The sequence below is a fragment of the Oncorhynchus kisutch genome, linkage group LG28 (genome assembly GCF_002021735.2).
Source record: "Oncorhynchus kisutch isolate 150728-3 linkage group LG28, Okis_V2, whole genome shotgun sequence".
In the NCBI taxonomy this organism is placed as follows: Eukaryota; Metazoa; Chordata; class Actinopteri; order Salmoniformes; family Salmonidae; genus Oncorhynchus; species Oncorhynchus kisutch.
Genome location: NC_034201.2, coordinates 42,582,076 through 42,603,084, shown reverse-complemented (window position 1 = coordinate 42,603,084; position 21,009 = coordinate 42,582,076). Strand labels below are relative to the sequence as shown.

Genomic DNA, 21,009 nt, shown 5'->3' with positions numbered 1-21,009 from the left:
AGCTTTATACGAAAATGGATCAAATTCATTTCCTCATCAATCTACACACAACACCCCATGATGACTAAGTGAAAACAGGTTTTTAGAAATGTTTGCAAATGTATTTAAAAAAAATAATCATAATTTAAATATATTTACATAAGTATTCAGACCCTTTGCTATGAGACTCGAAATTGAGCTCCGGTACATCCTATTTCCATGTTTCTACAACTTGATTGGAGTCCACCTGTTGTAAATTCAATTGGTTGGACATGATCTGGAAAGGCACACACCTGTCTATATAATGTCCCACAGTTGACAGTGCATGTCAGAGCAAAAACCAAGCCATGAGGTCGAAGGAATTGTCTGTAGAGCTCCGAGACAGGATTGGGTTGAGGCACAGATCTGGTGGCAGCATTTAAGGTTCCCAAGAACACAGTGGCCTCCATCATTCTTAAATGGAAGAAGTTTGGAACCACCAAGACTCTTCCTAGAGCTGGCCGCCTGGCCAAACTGAAAAATCATGGGAGAAGGGCCTTGGTCAGGGATGTGACCAGGAACCCGATGGTCAGCCTGACAAAGCTCCAGAGTTCCTCTGTGGAGATGGGAAAACCTTCCGGAAAGACAACCACCTCTGCAGCACGACACCAATCAGGCCTTTATGGTAGAGTGGACAGACAGAAGCCACTCCTCAGTAAAAGGCACATGACAGCCCACTTGGAGTTTGCCAAAAGGCACCCAAAGGACTCTGACCATGAGAAACAAGATTTTCTGTTCTGATGAAACCTAGATTGAACTCTTTGGCCTGAATGCCAAGCGTCACGTCTGGAGGAAACCTGTCACCATCCCTACGGTGAAACATGGCGGTGGCAGCATCATGCTGTGGGGATGTTTTTCAGCATCAGGGACTGGGAGACTAGTCAGGATCGAGGGAAAGTTGAAAGGAACAAAGTACATCCTTGATGAAAACCTGCTCCAGAGCACTCAGCACCTCAGACTGGGGCGAAGGTTAATCTTCCAACAGAACAATGACCCTAAGCACACAGCCAAGACAACACAAGAGTGGCTTCGGGACAAGTCTGAATGTCCTTGAGTGGCCCAGCCAGAGATCCGGACTTGAACCCGATCAAACATCTCTGGAGAGACCTGAAAATAGCTGTGCAGCGACACTCCCCATCCAACCTGACAGAGCTTGAGATGATCTGCAGATATCTGCCAAAGTTGCTTCAACAATGGGTCTGAATACTTATGTAAATGTGATATTTCAGTTTATTTTAAATGTTATTTGGTCAAACATTTCTACAACCTTTTTGCTTTGTCATTATGGTGTATTGTGTGTAGATTGAGGGGGAAAAACCCGATATAATCCATTTTAGAATAAGGCTGTAACGTAACAAAAATGTGGAAAAACTCAAAGGAATACATTCTGAAAGCACTGTAATTCTGGATATTAAAAAAAGTTTAAACTATACCAAACTGTTTACAAATCTAACTGGCTTATGTATGATAGTTTACAGTAATAAGGTCAGGTCATTTCCTGCAAGAGGAACTCAGCTATAAATGATCAGTTGTTTAGCTTGTGAACCCCTGCCCTCATAATATTTTCCTACTTTAAAAATACATCCTATTATTTGTCAGATGAAATGCATTCAGGAATATTCCATGTGAAAGCCTGATAGGATGTATTGGTGGAGGGAAAACCAGAGAATATGATCTGATATTACATTTACATTTAACTCGTATCCAGAGCGACTGAGTGCATTCATCTTAAGAGAGCTAGGTGGGACATAGTAAGTAAAGTAGCTATCAGCAAAGTCAGTGCTAGTGGGGAAAGAAAGTGTGAGTGTTAGTTCACAAAATGCAAGGATGTAAAAAATAACATGCTTTTTTACATTAGCAATATTGTTGGAAGTTTGTTCTAGTCAATGATTATATATTTTATATATGATATATGATATATATATATGATTATATATTTGATATATGATATATGATATATATATATGATTATATATTTTATATATGATATATGATATATATATGATTATATATTTTATATATGATATATGATATATATATATGATTATATATTTTATATATGATATATGATATATATATATGATTATATATTTTATATATGATATATGATATATATATATGATTATATATTTTATATATGATATATGATATATATATATGATTATATATTTTATATATGATATATGATATATATATGATTATATATTTTTTTCACGTTGTACTGGCACATACCAATGATGTACAATAAATACGCCCTGGATTGCTGATGCTATGTATTGGCCATTAAGAGGCTTTGAAACCACCGGTCGGCCATATTGGTACTCCCCAGTAGGAGCAGTGCTCCATAGGAATGAATGGAATTCTACAGTATTTCAAGTAAATGTTTCAAGGACAAAATGACATGTATTATTTTGTAGTGGGGACAGAAACATTAGAACTTTCAATGTCGCTCACATAATGTAGTTTTAAAGTGCAGTTGTCTGTGATAGATTAAACGTGGCAAAAACAAATGTAATGTTAATAAATGCATTTATAGAGCTTCCAGAATATATATTTTTTTACAACGGTGGGGGAGTGCCAAGATGGAGGTGCAGTGGCTTCAAAACAGAGCCCCCTGTTATCCATCTAGTGTATATATAAATGATCTGGTTCATACTTACACTGAGTGCACAAAACATTAGGAACACCTGCTCCTTCCATGACATAGACTGACCAGGTGAAAACTATGATTCCTTATTGATGTCACCGGTTAAATCCACTTCAATCAGTGTAGATAAAGGGAAAGTGACAGGTTAAAGAAGGATTTTGTATGTGTGCCATCCAGAGGGTGAATGGGCAAGACAAAAGATTTAAGTGTCTTTGAACAGAGTATGGTACACAGGAGGTTGGTGGCTTCTTAATTGGGGAGGACAGGCTCGTGGTAATATCTGGAGTGGAATAGGTGGAATGGTATTAAATACATCAAACACATGGTTTCCATGTGTATGTTGTATGTTGGAACCATTTTGGTTCTATGTTGGAACCATTATGGCTCTATGTTGGAACCATTTTGGCTCTATGTTAGAACCATTTTGGCTCTATGTTAGAACCATTTTGGCTCTATGTTGGAACCATTTTGGCTCTATGTTAGAACCATTTTGGCTCTATGTTGGAACCATTTTGGCTCTATGTTAGAACCATTTTGGCTCTATGTTAGAACCATTTTGGCTCTATGTTAGAACCATTTTGGCTCTATGTTAGAACCATTTTGGCTCTATGTTGGAACCATTTTGGCTCTATGTTGGAACCATTTTGGCTCTATGTTAGAACCATTTTGGCTCTATGTTAGAACCATTTTGGCTCTATGTTGGAACCATTTTGGCTCTATTTTAGAACCATTTTGGCTCTATGTTGGAACCATTTTGGCTCTATGTTAGAACCATTTTGGCTATATGTTAGAACCATTTTGGCTCTATGTTGGAACCATTATGGCTCTATGTTAGAACCATTTTGGCTCTATGTTAGAACCATTTTGGCTCTATGTTAGAACCATTTTGGCTGTATGTTGGAACTTCGTTCCAGTACGAGCCGTCCTCCTCTCAGCAGCCTCCACTGGCTCCACACCTGTTGTTTATGTCTACTGGTATGGTAATAGGTGCCAGGGACACTGGTTTGAGTGTGTCAAGAACTGCAACGCTGCTGGGTTTTTCATGCTCAACAGTTTCCCTTGTGTATCAAGATCCACATCCAACCAATTTGACACAACTGTGGGAAGCATTGGAGTCAACATGGGCCAGCATCCCTGTGGAACGCTTTCAACACCTTGTAGAGTCAACATGGGCCAGCATCCCTGTGGAGCGCTTTCAACACCTTGTAGAGTCAACATGGGCCAGCATCCCTGTGGAACGCTTTCAACACCTTGTAAAGTCAACATGGACCAGCATCCCTGTGGAACCCTTTCAACACCTTGTAGAGTCAACATGGGCCAGCATCCCTGTGGAACGCTTTCAACACCTTGTAGAGTCAACATGGGCCAGCATCCCTGTGGAACGCTTTCAACACCTTGTAGAGTCAACATGGGCCAGCATCCCTGTGGAACGCTTTCAACACCTTTTAGAGTCCACATGGGCCAGCATCCCTGTGGAACGCTTTCAACACCTTGTAGAGTCAACATGGGCCAGCATCCCTGTGGAACGCGTTCAACACCTTGTAAAGTCAACATGGACCAGCATCCCTGTGGATCGCTTTCAACACCTTGTAGAGTCAACATGGACCAGCATCCCTGTGGAACCCTTTCAACACCTTGTAGAGTCAACATGGGCCAGCATCCCTGTGGAACGCTTTCAACACCTTGTAGAGTCAACATGGGCCAGCATCCCTGTGGAACGCTTTCAACACCTTGTAAAGTCAACATGGGCCAGCATCCCTGTGGAACGCTTTCAACACCTTGTAAAGTCCGTGGCCCGACGAATTGAGGCTGTTCTGAGGACAAAGGGGTTGCAACTCAATATTACGAATGCATTCCTAATGTTTTGCACACTCAGTGTACAGTCAGGGGTGTTGAGCTCACAATTAAAACTATTTGATATTTCTCAAGAGACCCAAAACAACGCGCGCCACAACACATTCACCCCATATGACACCTCTGCCACAATGGGGCGGCAGGTCAAATACATAACAATCCCTGAATATGGCTATATGAAGCCGAACAATGTAGTCTGTTATTATGAATTTATCAAATGTGACATTAATTGGATTGTATGACATTGAGAGAGGCCCTCTGACAGCTACAGGGACACCTCAGAGGAAATCATTGGGAAAGATTATAATGCTCTCAGCTCGCCTCTCCCTTGCAATTAGTCTGATGGTGTAATCCACTCCTCTGTAAACGGATGCCATATCTAATCAACATTCCAACGCTAGGCTAATTAGTAGGCCATCTCATCTGGGGGAGGATTCTACTGCTGCTACTGATCTCTACCCTGCATCCTAATGGTTCTAACATAGAGCCTAAATGGTTCCAACATAGAGCCATAATGGTTCCAACATAGAGCCAAAATGGTTCCAAAATAGAGCCAAAATGGTTCCAACATAGAGCCAAAATGGTTCCAACATAGAGCCATAATGGTTCCAACATAGAGCCAAAATGGTTGAAAACATAGAGCCATTATGGTTCTAACATAGAGCCATAATGGTTCCAACATAGAGCCAAAATGGTTCCAACATAGAGCCATAATGGTTCTAACATAGAGCCATAATGGTTCCAACATAGAGCCAAAATGGTTCCAACATAGAGCCATAATGGTTCCAACATAGAGCCAAAATGGTTCCAACATAGAGCCATAATGGTTCTAACATAGAGCCATAATGGTTCTAACATAGAGCCATAATGGTTCCAACATAGAGCCATAATGGTTCTAACATAGAGCCAAAATGGTTCTAACATAGAGCCATAATGGTTCCAACATAGAGCCATAATGGTTCTAACATAGAGCCATAATGGTTCTAACATAGAGCCATAATGGTTCCAACATAGAGCCATAATGGAAGAGTCAAAGGAAGCACAGAGTGAGATTAATTCCCCAGCTTGTTTTATGAAACAATTACGATTTTATTTGTCAGGGGTCTTTACTGTAAAAACACAAACTCAGATTAAGTTAATTCGACTCCAAATGGGTGAATGTCACTGGATAAGATATTCAAAAATAAATCACACAAAAGCGTGTTTAAGTGAAGAAAACTAAAATGAACATATTTGAGATATTATCAGTGTGGATGTGGAGTCTTCGTAACCAGTATCCCTTGCTGATGTAACCCATGTGAGAGCTGTGTGACTAAAGAGTTTGATAGATGAGGGGGAACTGAAGGGGAACTGTGTGGTCATGTAGATCTGATTCATTCTTCATCAAACATGTATTACATATATTAAAGGGCAATTCATTTTGTGGAAATCCCTGAAAATAGTATTTCATAAACATTTAGACTGTGGTTTTCCACCTGTGGTACAGTAAACTCCTGAATGGCAATCCGCTTTCCCAATCCACTTTCACACTCTTTACCTACTTCCTCTTTTTCCTCACAATCTATGAATTCTTACCCGCATGTATAGTTACAAATGTACTATATACAGCTATTAGCTACACATCTAGGAACCCCCTCCACAAAGACAAAGTTCCCTAATGCAGACTACACGACTCAAGTGTTGGTAGATACTAGGTAGGCACATGATTCTCACTTCAACCCACCCATTTCCAGTTCCCTTTAGTCTCTTTGTATTGTTTAGTCTCAGTGTTCTACTTCCTGGGTTGCTATCCTAACCTCAATTCACACAAATGTTCTGTAAAGTCTGGGTGTAAACCTGTCGTGTTATATGGCACAGCTAGGCAACTACATACCTCATCCCCATATTGTTTGTATTTACTTTTTTTTCTCTTTTGCACACTAGTATTTCTACATGCACATCATCATCTGCACATCTTTCTCTCCAGTGTTAATTTGCTAAATTGTAATTACTTCGCTACTATTGGCCTTTTTATTGCCTTACCTCCTTACTCCATTTGCACACACTGTATATAGACTTTTTTAAATTGTGTTATTGACTGTATGTTTCTTTATTCCATGTGTAACTCTGTGTTGTTGTTTGTGTCGCACTGCTTTGCTTCTATTTATCTTCTTTTATCTTGGCCAGGTCACAGTTGTAAATGAGAACTTGTTCTCAACTGGCCTACCTGGTTAATGTAGCCTATGGATGTAGCCCACAGTAAGAACCAAGTCATACCCCTTCAGAAAGAGAAACTAGTGTGGGATATTGGGATGATGTTCACGCTTCAGTACTGTATAGAAGAGCAGAGGTCAATAGAGGTTTTGTATGTGCTGACAAAGCACATTTCCCTCAGGAAAGAACTGACCTTCATTCATATTTTCATTATAAGGAAGGACAGCTCATGCAGAAATTCAAAAGAAAAAGCACATGCTTCCTGAATCCTGCTCTAGTGAAATGTATTTAGGGGATTTAAGTGTGCACACATATTTTATACTGAACCACGTGGAACCGTAACCACACATCACAATGCTCTCCTGTCCATCTTAGACCAAAGTGGGAATGAGTTCCCCCATACCACTGCTGATGTCACGGGACTTGTGACCAGGTCATTAGCTGATTTCTGGATTGCGTCACCACTACCTTGGTAGTGACATCAGTCACCATTCCACAGAAGTCCCGGAAACAGGGCCTTCCATTCAGCAGTCTAGTGCTTACCTTAACTGACTATACATTCTCAAACACACTGATCATCAAAACAAATGAGACTGATAGGTGATCAGTTCCTCTTCCTTGTCAGGATTCACTTCTGTTCCACTGATCTATAAATACTGTCTGTGTCCACCTGACAATACTACAGCCAGGAGAAACTCTCTGCTCACATCTCATTATCAAGGTAAGACATAACGTACTTCTACAACCTTGTTGATTAGAGTCTATTTAACTCTGTCTGGTTCAGGAGAACGGTCATTAACATTTAGATACAATACATAGACATGAAGTTTAAAGTACTGTTGTTGTTTTCTCTGTCTGCCAGATGAACATGTTACTACACCATGTCCTGTGTCTCATCTTTCACGTGGTGTCAAGCAGCCAGTATGGGACAGAGACCATCGAGACTCTCATGCCAAATGGTGAATGTTTCAGGCTACATATAAATATATCTTATCTTTACCCATCTTCTCCTCTTGACATATACACTATCTACGTCTGGTTGAATAACTTACGATGTCATAATATTCCTGTCGGGAGATTAATGAAATTCAAACATTTGTGTAAAACAAACGTTTGACATGAACGATGTACTAAAAATAGTGGTGGCCATGTGGTTCCCAGTGAAGGTGGTGAAGGTGGATCTGAGGATCTTCACTGAGACACAGGTCCCTCTGCTGTGTGGGGACTCCTATCAGGACACAGAGGTGATCTGGATGAAGGACAGTGAGCGTGAAGGACAAGGGAACCAGATCCAGGTGACAGTGGAGGAGATGATGGGAGGGAACTACAGCTGCCACAACACTGCTGGAGACTACCTCAACCACACTCTGGTGCTGGTGCAGGACATACCATCGCCCAACAGAATGAGACGTGTCCTGGAGAAGTCACATGATGCAGATGAGGATGGTGTGTGTGTGTGTGTGTGCGTGTGTGCGCGTGTGTGCGCGCGTGCGTGTTTGTGTGTGCGCTTGTGTGCGTGTGTGTGTGTGTGTGCGTGTGTGTGTGCGCGAGAGAGAGAGAGAGTTTCCACCCTCTCTCATTCTGTTTCTCTTTTTACCCAGAGTACATAAGATGTTTGGCAAAAAATTACAATGGAACATTTCATTGCTTTTGGAAGAAGACCACCTATCGGACGTCAGCTGTTGTTGCTCTGGTCCAAGTAGGACAGTAAGTCATCAAACATACAGTAGATTAAATACGTATGACCAATGGGATGATCTCATGTACTGATGGTTACATTATTTGATCTTGTCACAGGAGTGATGCTAGTCGAAGTTAATACTACAACAGTGCAAACGCTCTCTCCACTGACTCTCCGTTGACTCTCTACTGACTCTCCACTGACTCTCCACTGACTCTCTACTGACTCTCCGTTGACTCTCTACTGACTCTCCACTGACTCTCCACTGACTCTCTACTGACTCTCCACTGACTCTCCGTTGACTCTCTACTGACTCTCCACTGACTCTCCGTTGACTCTCTACTGACTCTCCGTTGACTCTCTACTGACTCTCCACGGACTCTCCGTTGACTCTCTACTGACTCTCCGTTGACTCTCTACTGACTCTCCGTTGACTCTCCACTGACTCTCCGTTGACTCTCTACTGACTCTCCACTGACTCTCTACGGACTCTCTACTGACTCTCCACTGACTCTCCACGGACTCTCCATTGACTCTCCCTTGACTCTCCGTGAAGAACTTTTGATTTGTTGTTATGTTTGAAAATGAGTCTTCTTTCGGAGAGTGAGAAGTCCCAAGGCTAACCAGGAGATTTGTGTCCCTCATCCAGGTTCTCTGGCAGAAACTTCTCCTGCTCCGTTCACAGTGACGGTGCAGGTTTGACCTGTGAGGACCTGGACAGCTGTTCCTTTGCTGAGGAGGTGTCCCGTATCGACCTGACCGTCTACTTCAGGAGCAACTACCTCCTAGAGGACTACACCGTTACACCGTTCTACATACGAGAAATAGGTACAGTAAGGTCAAGGAAAACATGTCCTCCACACTCATTCACTGTAATTAGCATCGTCACATCATTCAGGTTAATATACCCTACATCTCATTCCATCCTTGTTTCATGTAGACATGCTTTCTGTTGTGCATCATGGGATTCATATGGCCACCGCTTCATCCAATTTGAACATTCAGTAATATTGGTTCTGTCTGGTCTCCTTCTCTCCCTCGTCAGTGGAGACAGACAAGATCCACATCACCAAGGTGGAGGGGAACACCTTTCAGTGGGGGTACCCTGCCACGTGGAGCCTCCCATGCTCTTACTACCCCCTCACATTCCAGGTCAAAGTGGTCCACGCCAGGGAAAGCTGTGACTCTGAAAAATGGGTATAAGCCCATTTTTATACAATTTTGTTCTTGAAATCATCAATATCGCAATTTGTGATGATGTCTTGATTAACCATTTAATCTAGTCTGTGATACTATGTCAATCTTTACAATCATTACTTTTACAACATGGTACTCTGTAATTGTGACTTCATACATGTATTAATGTGTAGAAGAACATTGTCACCAGGGATGAAATTCTAAGATGAGGGTACCATCTCTCCTCTCTTGATATATAGGTCCTTCTAAAGGAAACCAAAGAAACGAAGTTTACCGTCATTCACAGCTCCAAGAGGTATCGTTTCTGCCTGCGGGCGAAGGATGAACTGGTTGACCGTCCCTGGTGTCAGTGGACCGATTACGAGTGAGTCGTCTTTTTCACCAGCTCTCTATCTGTTTCACCAGCTCTCTAGCTGTTTCACCAGCTCTCTATCTGTTTCACTAGCTCTCTATCTTTTTCACCAGCTCTAGCTGTTTCACCAGCTCTCTGTTTCACCAGCTCTCTATCTGTTTCACCAGCTCTCTATCTGTTTCACCAGCTCTCTAGCTGTTTCACCAGCTCTCTAGCTGTTTCACCAGCTCTCTATCTGTTTCACCAGCTCTCTATCTGTTTCACCAGCTCTCTAGCTGTTTCACCAGCTCTCTATCTGTTTCACCAACGCTCTCTAGCTGTTTCACCAGCGCTCTATCTTTTTCACCAGCTCTCTAGCTGTTTCACCAGCTCTCTATCTGTTTCACCAGCTCTCTAGCTGTTTCACCAGCTCTCTAGCTGTTTCACTAGCTCTCTGTTTCGCCAGCTCTAGCTGTTTCACTAGCTCTCTGTTTCACCAGCTCTAGCTGTTTCACTAGCTCTCTGTTTCACCAGCTCTAGCTGTTTCACTAGCTCTCTGTTTCACCAGCTCTAGCTGTTTCACTAGCTCTCTGTTTCACCAGCTCTCTCTCTGTTTCACCAGCTCTCTAGCTGTTTCACTAGCTCTCTGTTTCACCAGCTCTCTATCTGTTTCACCAGCTCTCTATCTGTTTCACCAGCTCTCTAGCTGTTTCACCAGCTCTCTATCTGTTTCACCAGCTCTCTATCTGTTTCACCAGCTCTCTAGCTGTTTCACCAGCTCTCTCTCTGTTTCACCAGCTCTCTCTGTTTCACCAGCTCTCTGTTTCACCAGCTCTCTATCTGTTTCACCAGCTCTCTAGCTGTTTCACCAGCTCTCTAGCTGTTTCACCAGCTCTCTCTCTGTTTCACCAGCTCTCTATCTGTTTCACCAGCGCTCTCTAGCTGTTTCACCAGCGCTCTCTAGCTGTTTCACCAGCGCTCTATCTTTTTCACCAGCTCTCTAGCTGTTTCACCAGCTCTCTAGCTGTTTCACCAGCTCTCTATCTGTTTCACCAGCGCTCTCTAGCTGTTTCACCAGCGCTCTATCTTTTTCACCAGCTCTCTAGCTGTTTCACCAGCTCTCTATCTTTTTCACCAGCTCTCTAGCTGTTTCACCAGCTCTCTATCTGTTTCACCAGCTCTCTATCTGTTTCACCAGCTCTCTGTTTCACCAGCTCTCTATCTGTTTCACTAGCTCTCTGTTTCACCAGCTCTCTATCTGTTTCACCAGCTCTCTATCTGTTTCACCAGCTCTCTATCCGTTTCACCAGCTCTCTATCTGTTTCACCAGCTCTCTATCTGTTTCACCAGCTCTCTATCTGTTTCACCAGCTCTCTCTAGCTGTTTCACCAGCTCTCTATCTGTTTCACCAGCTCTCTATCTGTTTCACCAGCTCTCTCTATCTGTTTCACCAGCTCTCTATCTGTTTCACCAGCTCTCTGTTTCATTTGCTTTATTTCTTTCTTCAGTTTGTTTTAGTAAATACTTTCTTACAACGTTTTGTAAAACTGCTTTGTTGGTTAAGGGCTTGTAAGGAAGAAGTTCACTGTAAGGTCTAAACCTGTTGTATTCGGCGCATTGGACAAATAACATTTGATTAGCTCTAATACACAGATTTGTGAGAAGTTTAGGAGTGTCCAACTTTCAGTGCTAAACTGTGCATAGACTAAAGGTTTGTGACTGTCTTTGTACAACAGGGTAAAGCATCAACATAAGAAACATTGACAGGTATGATGGCTCAACCTATAACATTTGAATAGCATGTTATTTCATCATAATTTTTCAGTTCATGTGAAGTTTCTAGAAAATTATCTAATTTCTTTCTCTTTATAGTAAAAAGGAAAACACACCCAGATGACAGACAACATACCATCACTCAGCTTCAACCATCACATCCAAATATGTCTCGTCACTGAACAGATATTTTGTTTTACATTATACCGAAGAGAATAAAATGCAATGTAGTATATTATGATTGTTGTAATTCGAATGTAAGGAAAGTTATTTATTAATTTGCAATAGTTCTGAAATGTAACCATGATTTATGTTATTTATCTTGTATGTTGCATTACTGTAGCATGAATATTTGTCTAAATAATGAAATAGATACAAAAAAATAAAAACCCTGCACTCAGATACATGCCCCTGCTCATTTGTTAGCCATACATCTGAATCTGTAAATCGTCATTTGTATATTTTTTTTAAATGATCACTTTAAGGCACTAGAATTTGTTTATTTTTTATAATGGTTACACTAATATAACTGACTGTATAATAATAATAATAATAATCAGACTGGTAAAGGAGCTTTTGTAGAAAATATTTAATTTACAGTTGGGATATGTTCACAGCAGTATCCACTTGTTAAAACATGTTCATGTTGTCTGACATAAATCACCACATTAGTTGTGTCCTGTTGTGTAAAAGATGAGGAAGCCAAGTTATTGTGAAGAAAACTGGAGGTAACAATATGACAAAACTGCCAAACTAAACCAATAACAGGTTGAGACTGTTAGATGACAATGTAATGTAAACGTTGAGCGACTTCACTGCAGGTGGGTTGTACGTTTTAACAATAAAAAACCTGTTTTACATGCTGCTGCTCCTGTCTGGGATGCAAGGCTAGATATACACAGCTTGTTAAATGTCATTGTAAATAACAATTTGTTCTTAACTGACATGTCTAGTTAAATAAATGATAGTACCTTCATTTAACAACTGAAAGCATATATATACATTCACCTTTGATACCCGAGAAGAAGGTAACAAAACATTGTTTACAAGAAAACTAGGTTGTAAGGAAGTCTGTGTAAAATAAATATTTGACAATCCAAAACAGATAATATTTTAAACTATTTAAACCCCGACATGTATTCATTTCCTCTGATAGCAGTTGATCTTCAGCTTATTGCATAACTTTGCAAGATGGCGTGAGAGAATGAACGCTCTAGTGTTACTGCCAATGGATAAAGCAAATGGAATCAAATATTGAATTGCTGTTCCTTTTCAAGAGAAAACTAGTAAGGGATAAAAAGCTGTCTAACTCGATGCTCTGAACCATATCCCTTCTTCCAACTGAAAATATACAATTCTATTTACAAATAAACCTCATAAAACCGGAGAACTCTGATCTGACTTTAGTGTCTAGCGCTTAGGCTGAGTCTGCCAAACAATGCCTTTAATTGCCCCCCCCCCACACACAAAAAACGAAGTGCCTTTCCCCCATTTATTTTCAGTCACTCCACTACAACAACTATTGTTTGGTTCAGTGGACCTAACAATTGCCTGAGAATATGAAAGAAATGTTCAGTTCAAATCAAAGTTGTGTCAAATGAGTAATATAAAAACATACAGTGTAACCAGGTGCAGAGATATATTTGGTTTCCAGGCATAGCTGATGTCAACAGACAATGAGGAAAAACTAAAGACTGCCTGATGGATTTCATCACCTGTCTCCTTCTGAAATGACCTCTGTGACCAGCAGCATATGGACGTCACACTCCTAATAAAGGCCTAATACGCCTCAGTGTCAAACCGTGCACTCAGTAACACTCAGTGACTGTGCCAGCTTCACTCAGTGACTGTGCCAGCTTTACTCAGTGACTGTGCCAGCTTTACTCAGTGACTGTGCCAGCTTTACTCAGTGACTGTGCCAGCTTCACTCAGTGACTGTGCCAGCTTCACTCAGTGACTGTGCCAGCTTCACTCAGTGACTGTGCCAGCTTCACTCAGTGACTGTGCCAGCTTCACTCAGTGACTGTGCCAGCTTCACTCAGTGACTGTGCCAGCTTCACTACATCTACTTGGTATGGTGGTGTCATAGAGGAGAGAGCCAGAAGAGAGCCGCCAGGGGGAAAGAGGAGAGAGCCAGGGGGAAAGAGGAGAGAGCCAGGGGGAGAGGAGAGAAAGAGAATAAAGAACACTATCAGTACAGAACAAACTCATGTTCGTATAACTCTGGAGGTTAAGTGTCATTGCTACAGATGACAGTCACTAATCTGAAAGAACGATTGGGTGAAACCTAACATAAAAACCATTGCATGTAAACTGAGTACTGATGGGTGTATAGTATTTACTGTCTCCCAGACTGAAGTCAACAGAGAAAGACATAGATGAGGGAAGAACAGACGTTTTTAAAAAAGCCAAACAACAGGAAACAGCTCCCAGTCAGAAACAGGCAGTAGTAGTTTTGTGAGGGCTTGAGTGTCCAGCACTGTTCCTGGTTGAGGAATGACCATCCCTTCACACATCCACAACATTGCTCTCACTGGCTTTGTTTCTTCGCACGATACCTGCAGACATACACCACAACATACCAATGGTCACAGTTATGATCATCTAGTAGAAAAAGGTCAGGACTGAAACAGAAAAACAACAGAAACATACGTTAAGATGAAGTTAGTTGCAGAATCAGTAACCTTACCTCTCCCAGTGCTTATGGTTGAGACCTGAGAAGTCCTCCAGTTTGGCAATCTCTTTAAGATACTGAGAGAGTTTGAAGAGCTCTTTGTCTTTCTCACGGTTTAAGTGCGCTTTCATGAATGGACGAATCTAAAGGGGAGGGGGGGGGGGGGGGGGAGACATTGAAAATGAGTTGTATCAAAATAAACACCATAATGACAGCTGGCAACTCAGACTCAAGGAGGCTTTGGTAAGGTTACTTATTGAAAACTGACATTAAAATGCAGAGGGCTCTATTTTCATCTGGCCTTTAGCCATCACTATTGTCAAAACACATGCTAGTTTGCAATTGACCTGTTAAAGCCTTCACACGTCTGTTTTCCAACCCTAGCCCAGGATTGGTAATGTACCTCTCGCGCTGAGGTGGGAGGGGTGGTCATATCTGAGGTGGTGGGAGGGAGGGGTGGTCACATCTGAGGTGGTGGGAGGGAGGGGTGGTCACATCTGAGGTGGTGGGAGGGAGGGGTGGTCATATCTGAGGTGGTGGGAGGGAGGGGTGGTCATATCTGAGGTGGTGGGAGGGGTGGTCATATCTGAGGTGGTGGGAGGGGTGGTCATATCTGAGGTGGTGGGAGGGGTGGTCATATCTGAGGTGGTGGGAGGGGTGGTAATATCTGAGGTGGTGGGAGGGGTGGTAATATCTGAGGTGGTGGGAGGGGTGGTAATATCTGAGGTGGAGGGAGGGGTGGTAATATCTGAGGTGGAGGGAGGGGTGGTAATATCTGAGGTGGAGGGAGGGGTGTGGTCGGAGGGGTGGTAATATCTGAGGTGGTCGGAGGGGTGGTCATATCTGAGGTGGAGGGGTGGTCATATCTGAGGTGGAGGGGTGGTCATATCTGAGGTGGAGGGGTGGTAATATCTGAGGTGGTGGGGTGGTAATATCTGAGGTGGTGGGGTGGTAATATCTGAGGTGGTGGGGTGGTCATATCTGAGGTGTTGGGAGGGGTGGTAATATCTGAGGTGGGAGGGAGGGGTGGTCATATCTGAGGTGGAGGGGTGGTCATATCTGAGATGGAGGGGTGGTCATATCTGAGATGGAGGGGTGGTCATATCTGAGGTGGTGGGAGGGGTGGTAATATCTGAGGTGGGAGGGAGGGGTGGTAATATCTGAGGTGGAGGGGTGGTCATATCTGAGGTGGTGGGAGGGGTGGTAATATCTGAGGTGGAGGGGTGGTCATATCTGAGATGGAGGGGTGGTCATATCTGAGGTGGTGGGAGGGGTGGTCATATCTGAGGTGGTGGGAGGGGTGGTCATATCTGAGGTGGTGGGAGAGGTGGTCATATCTGAGGCGGGAGGGGTGGTCATATCTGAGGTGGTCGGAGGGGTGGTAATATCTGAGGTGGTGGGAGGGGTGGTAATATCTGAGGTGGTGGGAGGGGTGGTAATATCTGAGGTGGTGGGAGGGGTGGTAATATCTGAGGTGGTGGGAGGGGTGGTCATATCTGAGGTGGAGGGGTGGTCATATCTGAGGTGGGAGGGAGGGGTGGTAATATCTGAGGTGGTGGGAGGGGTGGTAATATCTGAGGTGGTGGGAGGGGTGGTCATATCTGAGGTGGAGGGAGGGGTGGTCATATCTGAGGTGGTGGGAGGGGTGGTCATATCTGAGGTGGTGGGAGGGGTGGTCATATCTGAGGTGGAGGGAGGGGTGGTAATATCTGAGGTGGAGGGAGGGGTGGTCATGTCTGAGGTGGAGGGGTGGTCATATCTGAGGTGGAGGGGTGGTCATATCTGAGGTGGTGGGAGGGGTGGTCATATCTGAGGTGGTGGGAGGGGTGGTCATATCTGAGGTGGTGGGAGGGGTGGTCATATCTGAGATGGAGGGGTGGTCATATCTGAGGTGGTGGGAGGGGTGGTCATATCTGAGGTGGTGGGAGGGGTGGTCATATCTGAGGTGGTGGGAGGGGTGGTCATATCTGAGGTGCTGGGAGGGGTGGTCATATCTGAGGTGGTGGGAGAGGTGGTCATATCTGAGGTGGTGGGAGGGGTGGTAATATCTGAGGTGGTCGGAGGGGTGGTAATATCTGAGGTGGTGGGAGGGGTGGTAATATCTGAGGTGGTGGGAGGGGTGGTAATATCTGAGGTGGAGGGGTGGTCATATCTGAGGTGGTGGGGTGGTCATATCTGAGGTGGGAGGGAGGGGTGGTAATATCTGAGGTGGTGGGAGGGGTGGTAATATCTGAGGTGGTGGGAGGGGTGGTAATATCTGAGGTGGTGGGAGGGGTTGTAATATCTGAGGTGGAGGGAGGGGTGGTAATATCTGAGATGGAGGGGTGGTCATATCTGAGGTGGTGGGAGGGGTGGTAATATCTGAGGTGGAGGGGTGGTCATATCTGAGGTGGAGGGGTGGTCATATCTGAGGTGGAGGGGTGGTCATATCTGAGGTGGAGGGGTGGTCATATCTGAGGTGGTGGGAGGGGTGGTCATATCTGAGGTGGAGGGAGGGGTGGTCATATCTGAGGTGGTGGGAGGGGTGGTAATATCTGAGGTGTGTTCTTAAAATCATACGCCAAATTCAGGCAGCGCTGGTGAGGATATTTAAAACCCAACCAAAATGTGGTCTTAGTGGTAACGATGGCTGGACTTACTGCGCTACGATAGCATTACATTAGGTTTGTTAAAATAGCCCAGACTCTCAAACAAACGCTGGTCTCTTAGAATGGCCGGCAATCACATTTGAGCAAATATTACGCCAGTCTCTAATTAGAGTCAGGGTCCATAGGAGTGTAATTACACGTGTGCACATTTTACTGGTCTGCTCCAGTGGATTCCACAGCACCTCGGTCAATACACACGTCTGTCCATGTAACCAGTGAGGAGAGCTGACTAGTTCTCTCCTTTAGTGACATATTTGTAACGCGTTCTAAATATCAAACTGAACTGATGGACGACAATGTGGTTATCAACCTATAGAGTAAAAAAAACTCATAATGGGGTGAGCTGGTCTCTCGCCCTCCCTTTTTATCCTCCATCCAGAAAGTACCACGACCTCAGAAACTGAGCACATTTTACTCAGACTATTGAAAGTAGCTGGCGACTGGAACGAGCTGCAACAAACACTCAAACGGGACAGTTTTATCTCCATCTTTTCATTCAAAGACTCAATCATGACACTCTTACTGACAGGGTTGGCTGCTTTGTCTCTACCTTCTTGCCCTTTGTGCTGTTGTCTGTGCCCAATAAGGTTTGTACCCTGTTTTGTGCTGCTACCATGTTGTGTTGCTACCATGTTATTGTCATGTTGTGTTGCTACCATGTTATTGTCATGTTGCTACCATGCTGTGTTGTCAGCTGTTGCTGCCGTGCTGGTGTTGTCTTAGTTCTCTCTTTATGTAGTGTTGTCTCTCTTGTCGTGAAGTAGGTTGTCACACACACAATGTTTATTTTAAATCCCAGCCTCCGTCCCCACAGGAGGTCTTTTGGTAGGACGTCATTGTAAATAAGATGTTTTTCTTAACAGACTTGCCTAGTTAAATATATATATTTTTAAATCCACACCTCCAATGGTAATAAATGCCGTCTCAAACAACCGCAAGTGAAGCGAAGAAACACCATGTATGTAATGTATGTTCTAGCAGAACTTACCTTCAGTCCGTTCTGTGGGTTCATGAGGAAATTTCTGCCAATGTCATCAAACATGATGGTGTTCCTCTTGCTGTAGAACTCACTGTACTTTCCCCATATCACCCCAAGAGGCTTCACCTGTAACACATCCATCACAACACTGTCTGGAGACAGTTCGTTCAGGCAACTGGGACATGAATCAGTGGGATCGAGGAGGTTGTCTGCTCCAGTGTAGGCCCACTCACCTCCACTACACCCCTCTTAGGCGTGTGCACGGTGATCATGGCTGCACTGTCCAGCATGAAGGTGATCTTATAGTTAGGGTTGTCTGTCACTCCCAGCTCCTGAGAAACCAGAGGGCACGGTGAGACAGTCACATACACCACAACAGGAAGGCAACATTTGATCTGACATTCTATACTACAGGTCAATACCACATATTAAATCATTGCTGCTCAATATGCATGTGTACAGTGCTCTCAATGGAAGATTACATGTTGTGAAAAATATTTTGGGGGAAACACTGCCTCTTTCTGGCCATGAAGAGTCAACAAATTGAGACTGAAAAAATAAAAAATTATAATAAACTAATCAGAAGGGAACACTTACTTTCATTTTAGCATCAATCCACTTCATACTCGTGGCAGCTAGAACAAATTAAACACAAATTAGGGCCAGTTAACTCCAACTGTACATCAAAACAAGCAGTTTGGTACTTACACCAGATGACGATGTCATAGTCCTCATACGCCGAGGTCAGGAACTCATGGAGAAAAGGCCTCATGAGCTCTTGTCCCGTCTCGGCACATGACTTGTGATCTGGAATGAAACAAATCACAGAGAAACATGCTCAAACGTGTGGAGAGAAGCACAGCATAAGGACAAGAGTATAACATCTTTCAATAATATTCTACATTCTTAAAAATCTAAAATATGTTTCATATTTAGAAAATGGTAAACATTTTTAACTAGGCAAACAGCAGTGCCCAGTGCAGTTTGAATAGTCTTCTTACTCACCAAACAATGTGTAGTCCACATCTAGTACCAACAGACTCTTTCCTACCCTGGGTGGGTTCATCCCCTCCACTTTGTAGTCTTTCACACGGCGGGCTATCTTGGCCAAGTTCTCCTCTCTAAAGAAGACAAAAAAGGGCATTAAGTTAAAACAAGACATTGGACTGACTATGTGATCTTAGAAAACATATCGTAGAGTGCCAAGCGAAGTTGGAGCCGAATCAATTCATTACTTGTATGACTGAAACTACGCTATAAATTATTTGGATCTGCAAAGTCCTTACTGCACCTGTTCTGTACTTCAATCACCTCTTCTTCAATGTCAAAGTCATTGACAACGTCATCATTCTCTGGGGGAGGTGCTAAAACGTCTTCCTTCACAAAACAAAACAAAGCGATTGTGTGTTATGAGGCCTAGGTCTTTGACATGCTAAAGTTAGAAACATCAACACTCTACAAGTCCGTGCTTGTTGTGACATTGCTTCTGGTAAACAGCTGGAAGCAGGCTCCACCAATCACAGTCCTAGGTGTGGAATGGTTCACCATAATGTTTAGGACAAGAGCAGAAGGAAGAGGAACCCACCAGACTCTCCTCCCTGCTGCCCATCATCATGATCTTGGTATTGGGTTTCAGCTTCAGCGAACCGAGCTTCACTTGGTCCTCTGCTGGTTTGCCTGGGAGAGAGACAGAACCATTAAGACGTGATGAATCAGATATCCAGACAACTCAGAAAAAGGCAGAAGTCCATAACGGTGTGAAGCTTGAGAGGGAAAATACTTCCATACAATCTGTGCTGCACGTGCCAATTAACTCTCAAATGCAGTAAAACAGTTATTGGCTTTTTACAGATGGGTTTTTACCTTTGACCTTTAATCCTAGGAGTTTCTGCCTCTCTGGGAGAACCCCTGTCAGGGACTTGATGGACTGCTTGAGGTCCAGCACAGTGTCCTCTTCGGAAAGTGTCCTGATGGAGTACTCCTGTCCACCCCATTTAATGATCACAGACACAGACATGCTGGCGCGAACCTCCTGCAACACTTGTACGAGATCAGAATAATAACTCCCAGCTAGCTACACATCCAGAAAACATAACAGCAAAGCAATCTTATTGGAGATTCATTGCTTCCAGTACTTTGCAATGAAAACAAGTTATAAATTAAGTTGAATATGGCTACCATATAGTTTGTTAGTTAATACTAGGCCAACCCTAACCTAGGTAGCTATCTTCGTAGATAGATTCAGCTCACGCCATTCAGTAAATTAGCTAGCTAGCAAACGTTAGCAAGCTAGTTATTATCCGCAATTTATCAAATCACTCAGATGCAATCTGATCAAATGATGATTGAAAAAAAATGTACATCATGTCTGGCATTACTAAGAAAAAAAATCACTTGCGTGTCTCTCATTCATCCAGATCGAGCTAGCTAGCAAGCTAAATCGATGGCCTGCCAGGCATGGACTGTTATTTATACAAGAGTCAAGACAATCAGATGCGCATTCATACCTAAAAAATTGCGGTGTGCCACAATTCCCTTCGTTTCTGTGGTGTGCAGGAACACGTGCTACGAAGTATAATAACGGTGTAAAGTAAGTGCTTTCTTAAAACTCAGTTTCATTCAGTGTTGTTTAATAATCAGCAGTCGTTTCTGTCGCCCGGTTTGTTACCAAGGTGGTGTGGGTGGTGTACTACTTAAATACCGACAGATGGAGACAAATAGCTAAAGGGAGGCCATTTAGGTATGAATGCGCATCTGATTGTCTTGACTCTTGTACAAATAACAGTCCATGCCTGGCAGGCCATCGATTTAGCTTGCTAGCTAGCTCGATCTGGATGAATGAGAGACACGCAAGTGATTTTTTTTCTTAGTAATGCCAGACATGATGTACATTTTTTTTCAATCATCATTTGATCAGTTCAATAGCCAGCGCTTGCAAATGCATTGATTTATCCCATTTTTAACTACACAGTCACCGAATAATATACTTGAAGTTATATGGATTCACCTAAATG

The 21,009-nt window shown here is 43.2% G+C and overlaps 2 protein-coding genes across 10 annotated transcripts; one reads left to right on the top strand and one right to left on the bottom strand.

Annotated features, from left to right (window-relative positions):
* The first annotated feature begins 6,958 nt into the window (after positions 1–6,958).
* On the top strand, positions 6,959–12,096 carry LOC109880015 (interleukin-12 subunit beta). The gene is made up of 9 exons (XM_020472237.2): positions 6,959–7,433; positions 7,575–7,671; positions 7,874–8,158; positions 8,314–8,419; positions 9,043–9,221; positions 9,439–9,590; positions 9,830–9,954; positions 11,658–11,688; positions 11,794–12,096. The coding sequence occupies exons 2-8, from the start codon at positions 7,575–7,577 to the stop codon at positions 11,683–11,685; spliced, it is 972 nt and encodes a 323-aa protein (XP_020327826.1). The 5' UTR covers positions 6,959–7,433; the 3' UTR covers positions 11,686–11,688; positions 11,794–12,096.
* Positions 12,097–12,938: 842 nt separating this feature from the next.
* Positions 12,939–20,691, bottom strand: LOC109880016 (ubiquitin-like domain-containing CTD phosphatase 1). Of its 9 annotated transcripts, none has more exons than XM_020472241.2 (11): positions 20,503–20,691; positions 19,859–20,035; positions 19,581–19,672; positions 19,287–19,372; positions 19,001–19,116; positions 18,704–18,802; positions 18,593–18,630; positions 18,229–18,327; positions 18,005–18,121; positions 14,384–14,511; positions 12,939–14,252 (listed from the first exon to the last, which is right to left on the bottom strand). In XM_020472241.2, the coding sequence occupies exons 2-11, from the start codon at positions 20,010–20,012 to the stop codon at positions 14,225–14,227; spliced, it is 957 nt and encodes a 318-aa protein (XP_020327830.2). In that variant the 5' UTR covers positions 20,013–20,035; positions 20,503–20,691; the 3' UTR covers positions 12,939–14,224. The 9 variants fall into 9 exon arrangements, with proteins under 9 accessions (XP_020327830.2, XP_031664193.1, XP_020327832.2 ...); XM_031808333.1 differs by having other exon boundaries at positions 19,287–19,368; XM_020472243.2 differs by having other exon boundaries at positions 19,859–20,027.
* Between the last annotated feature and the right edge of the window lie 318 nt (positions 20,692–21,009).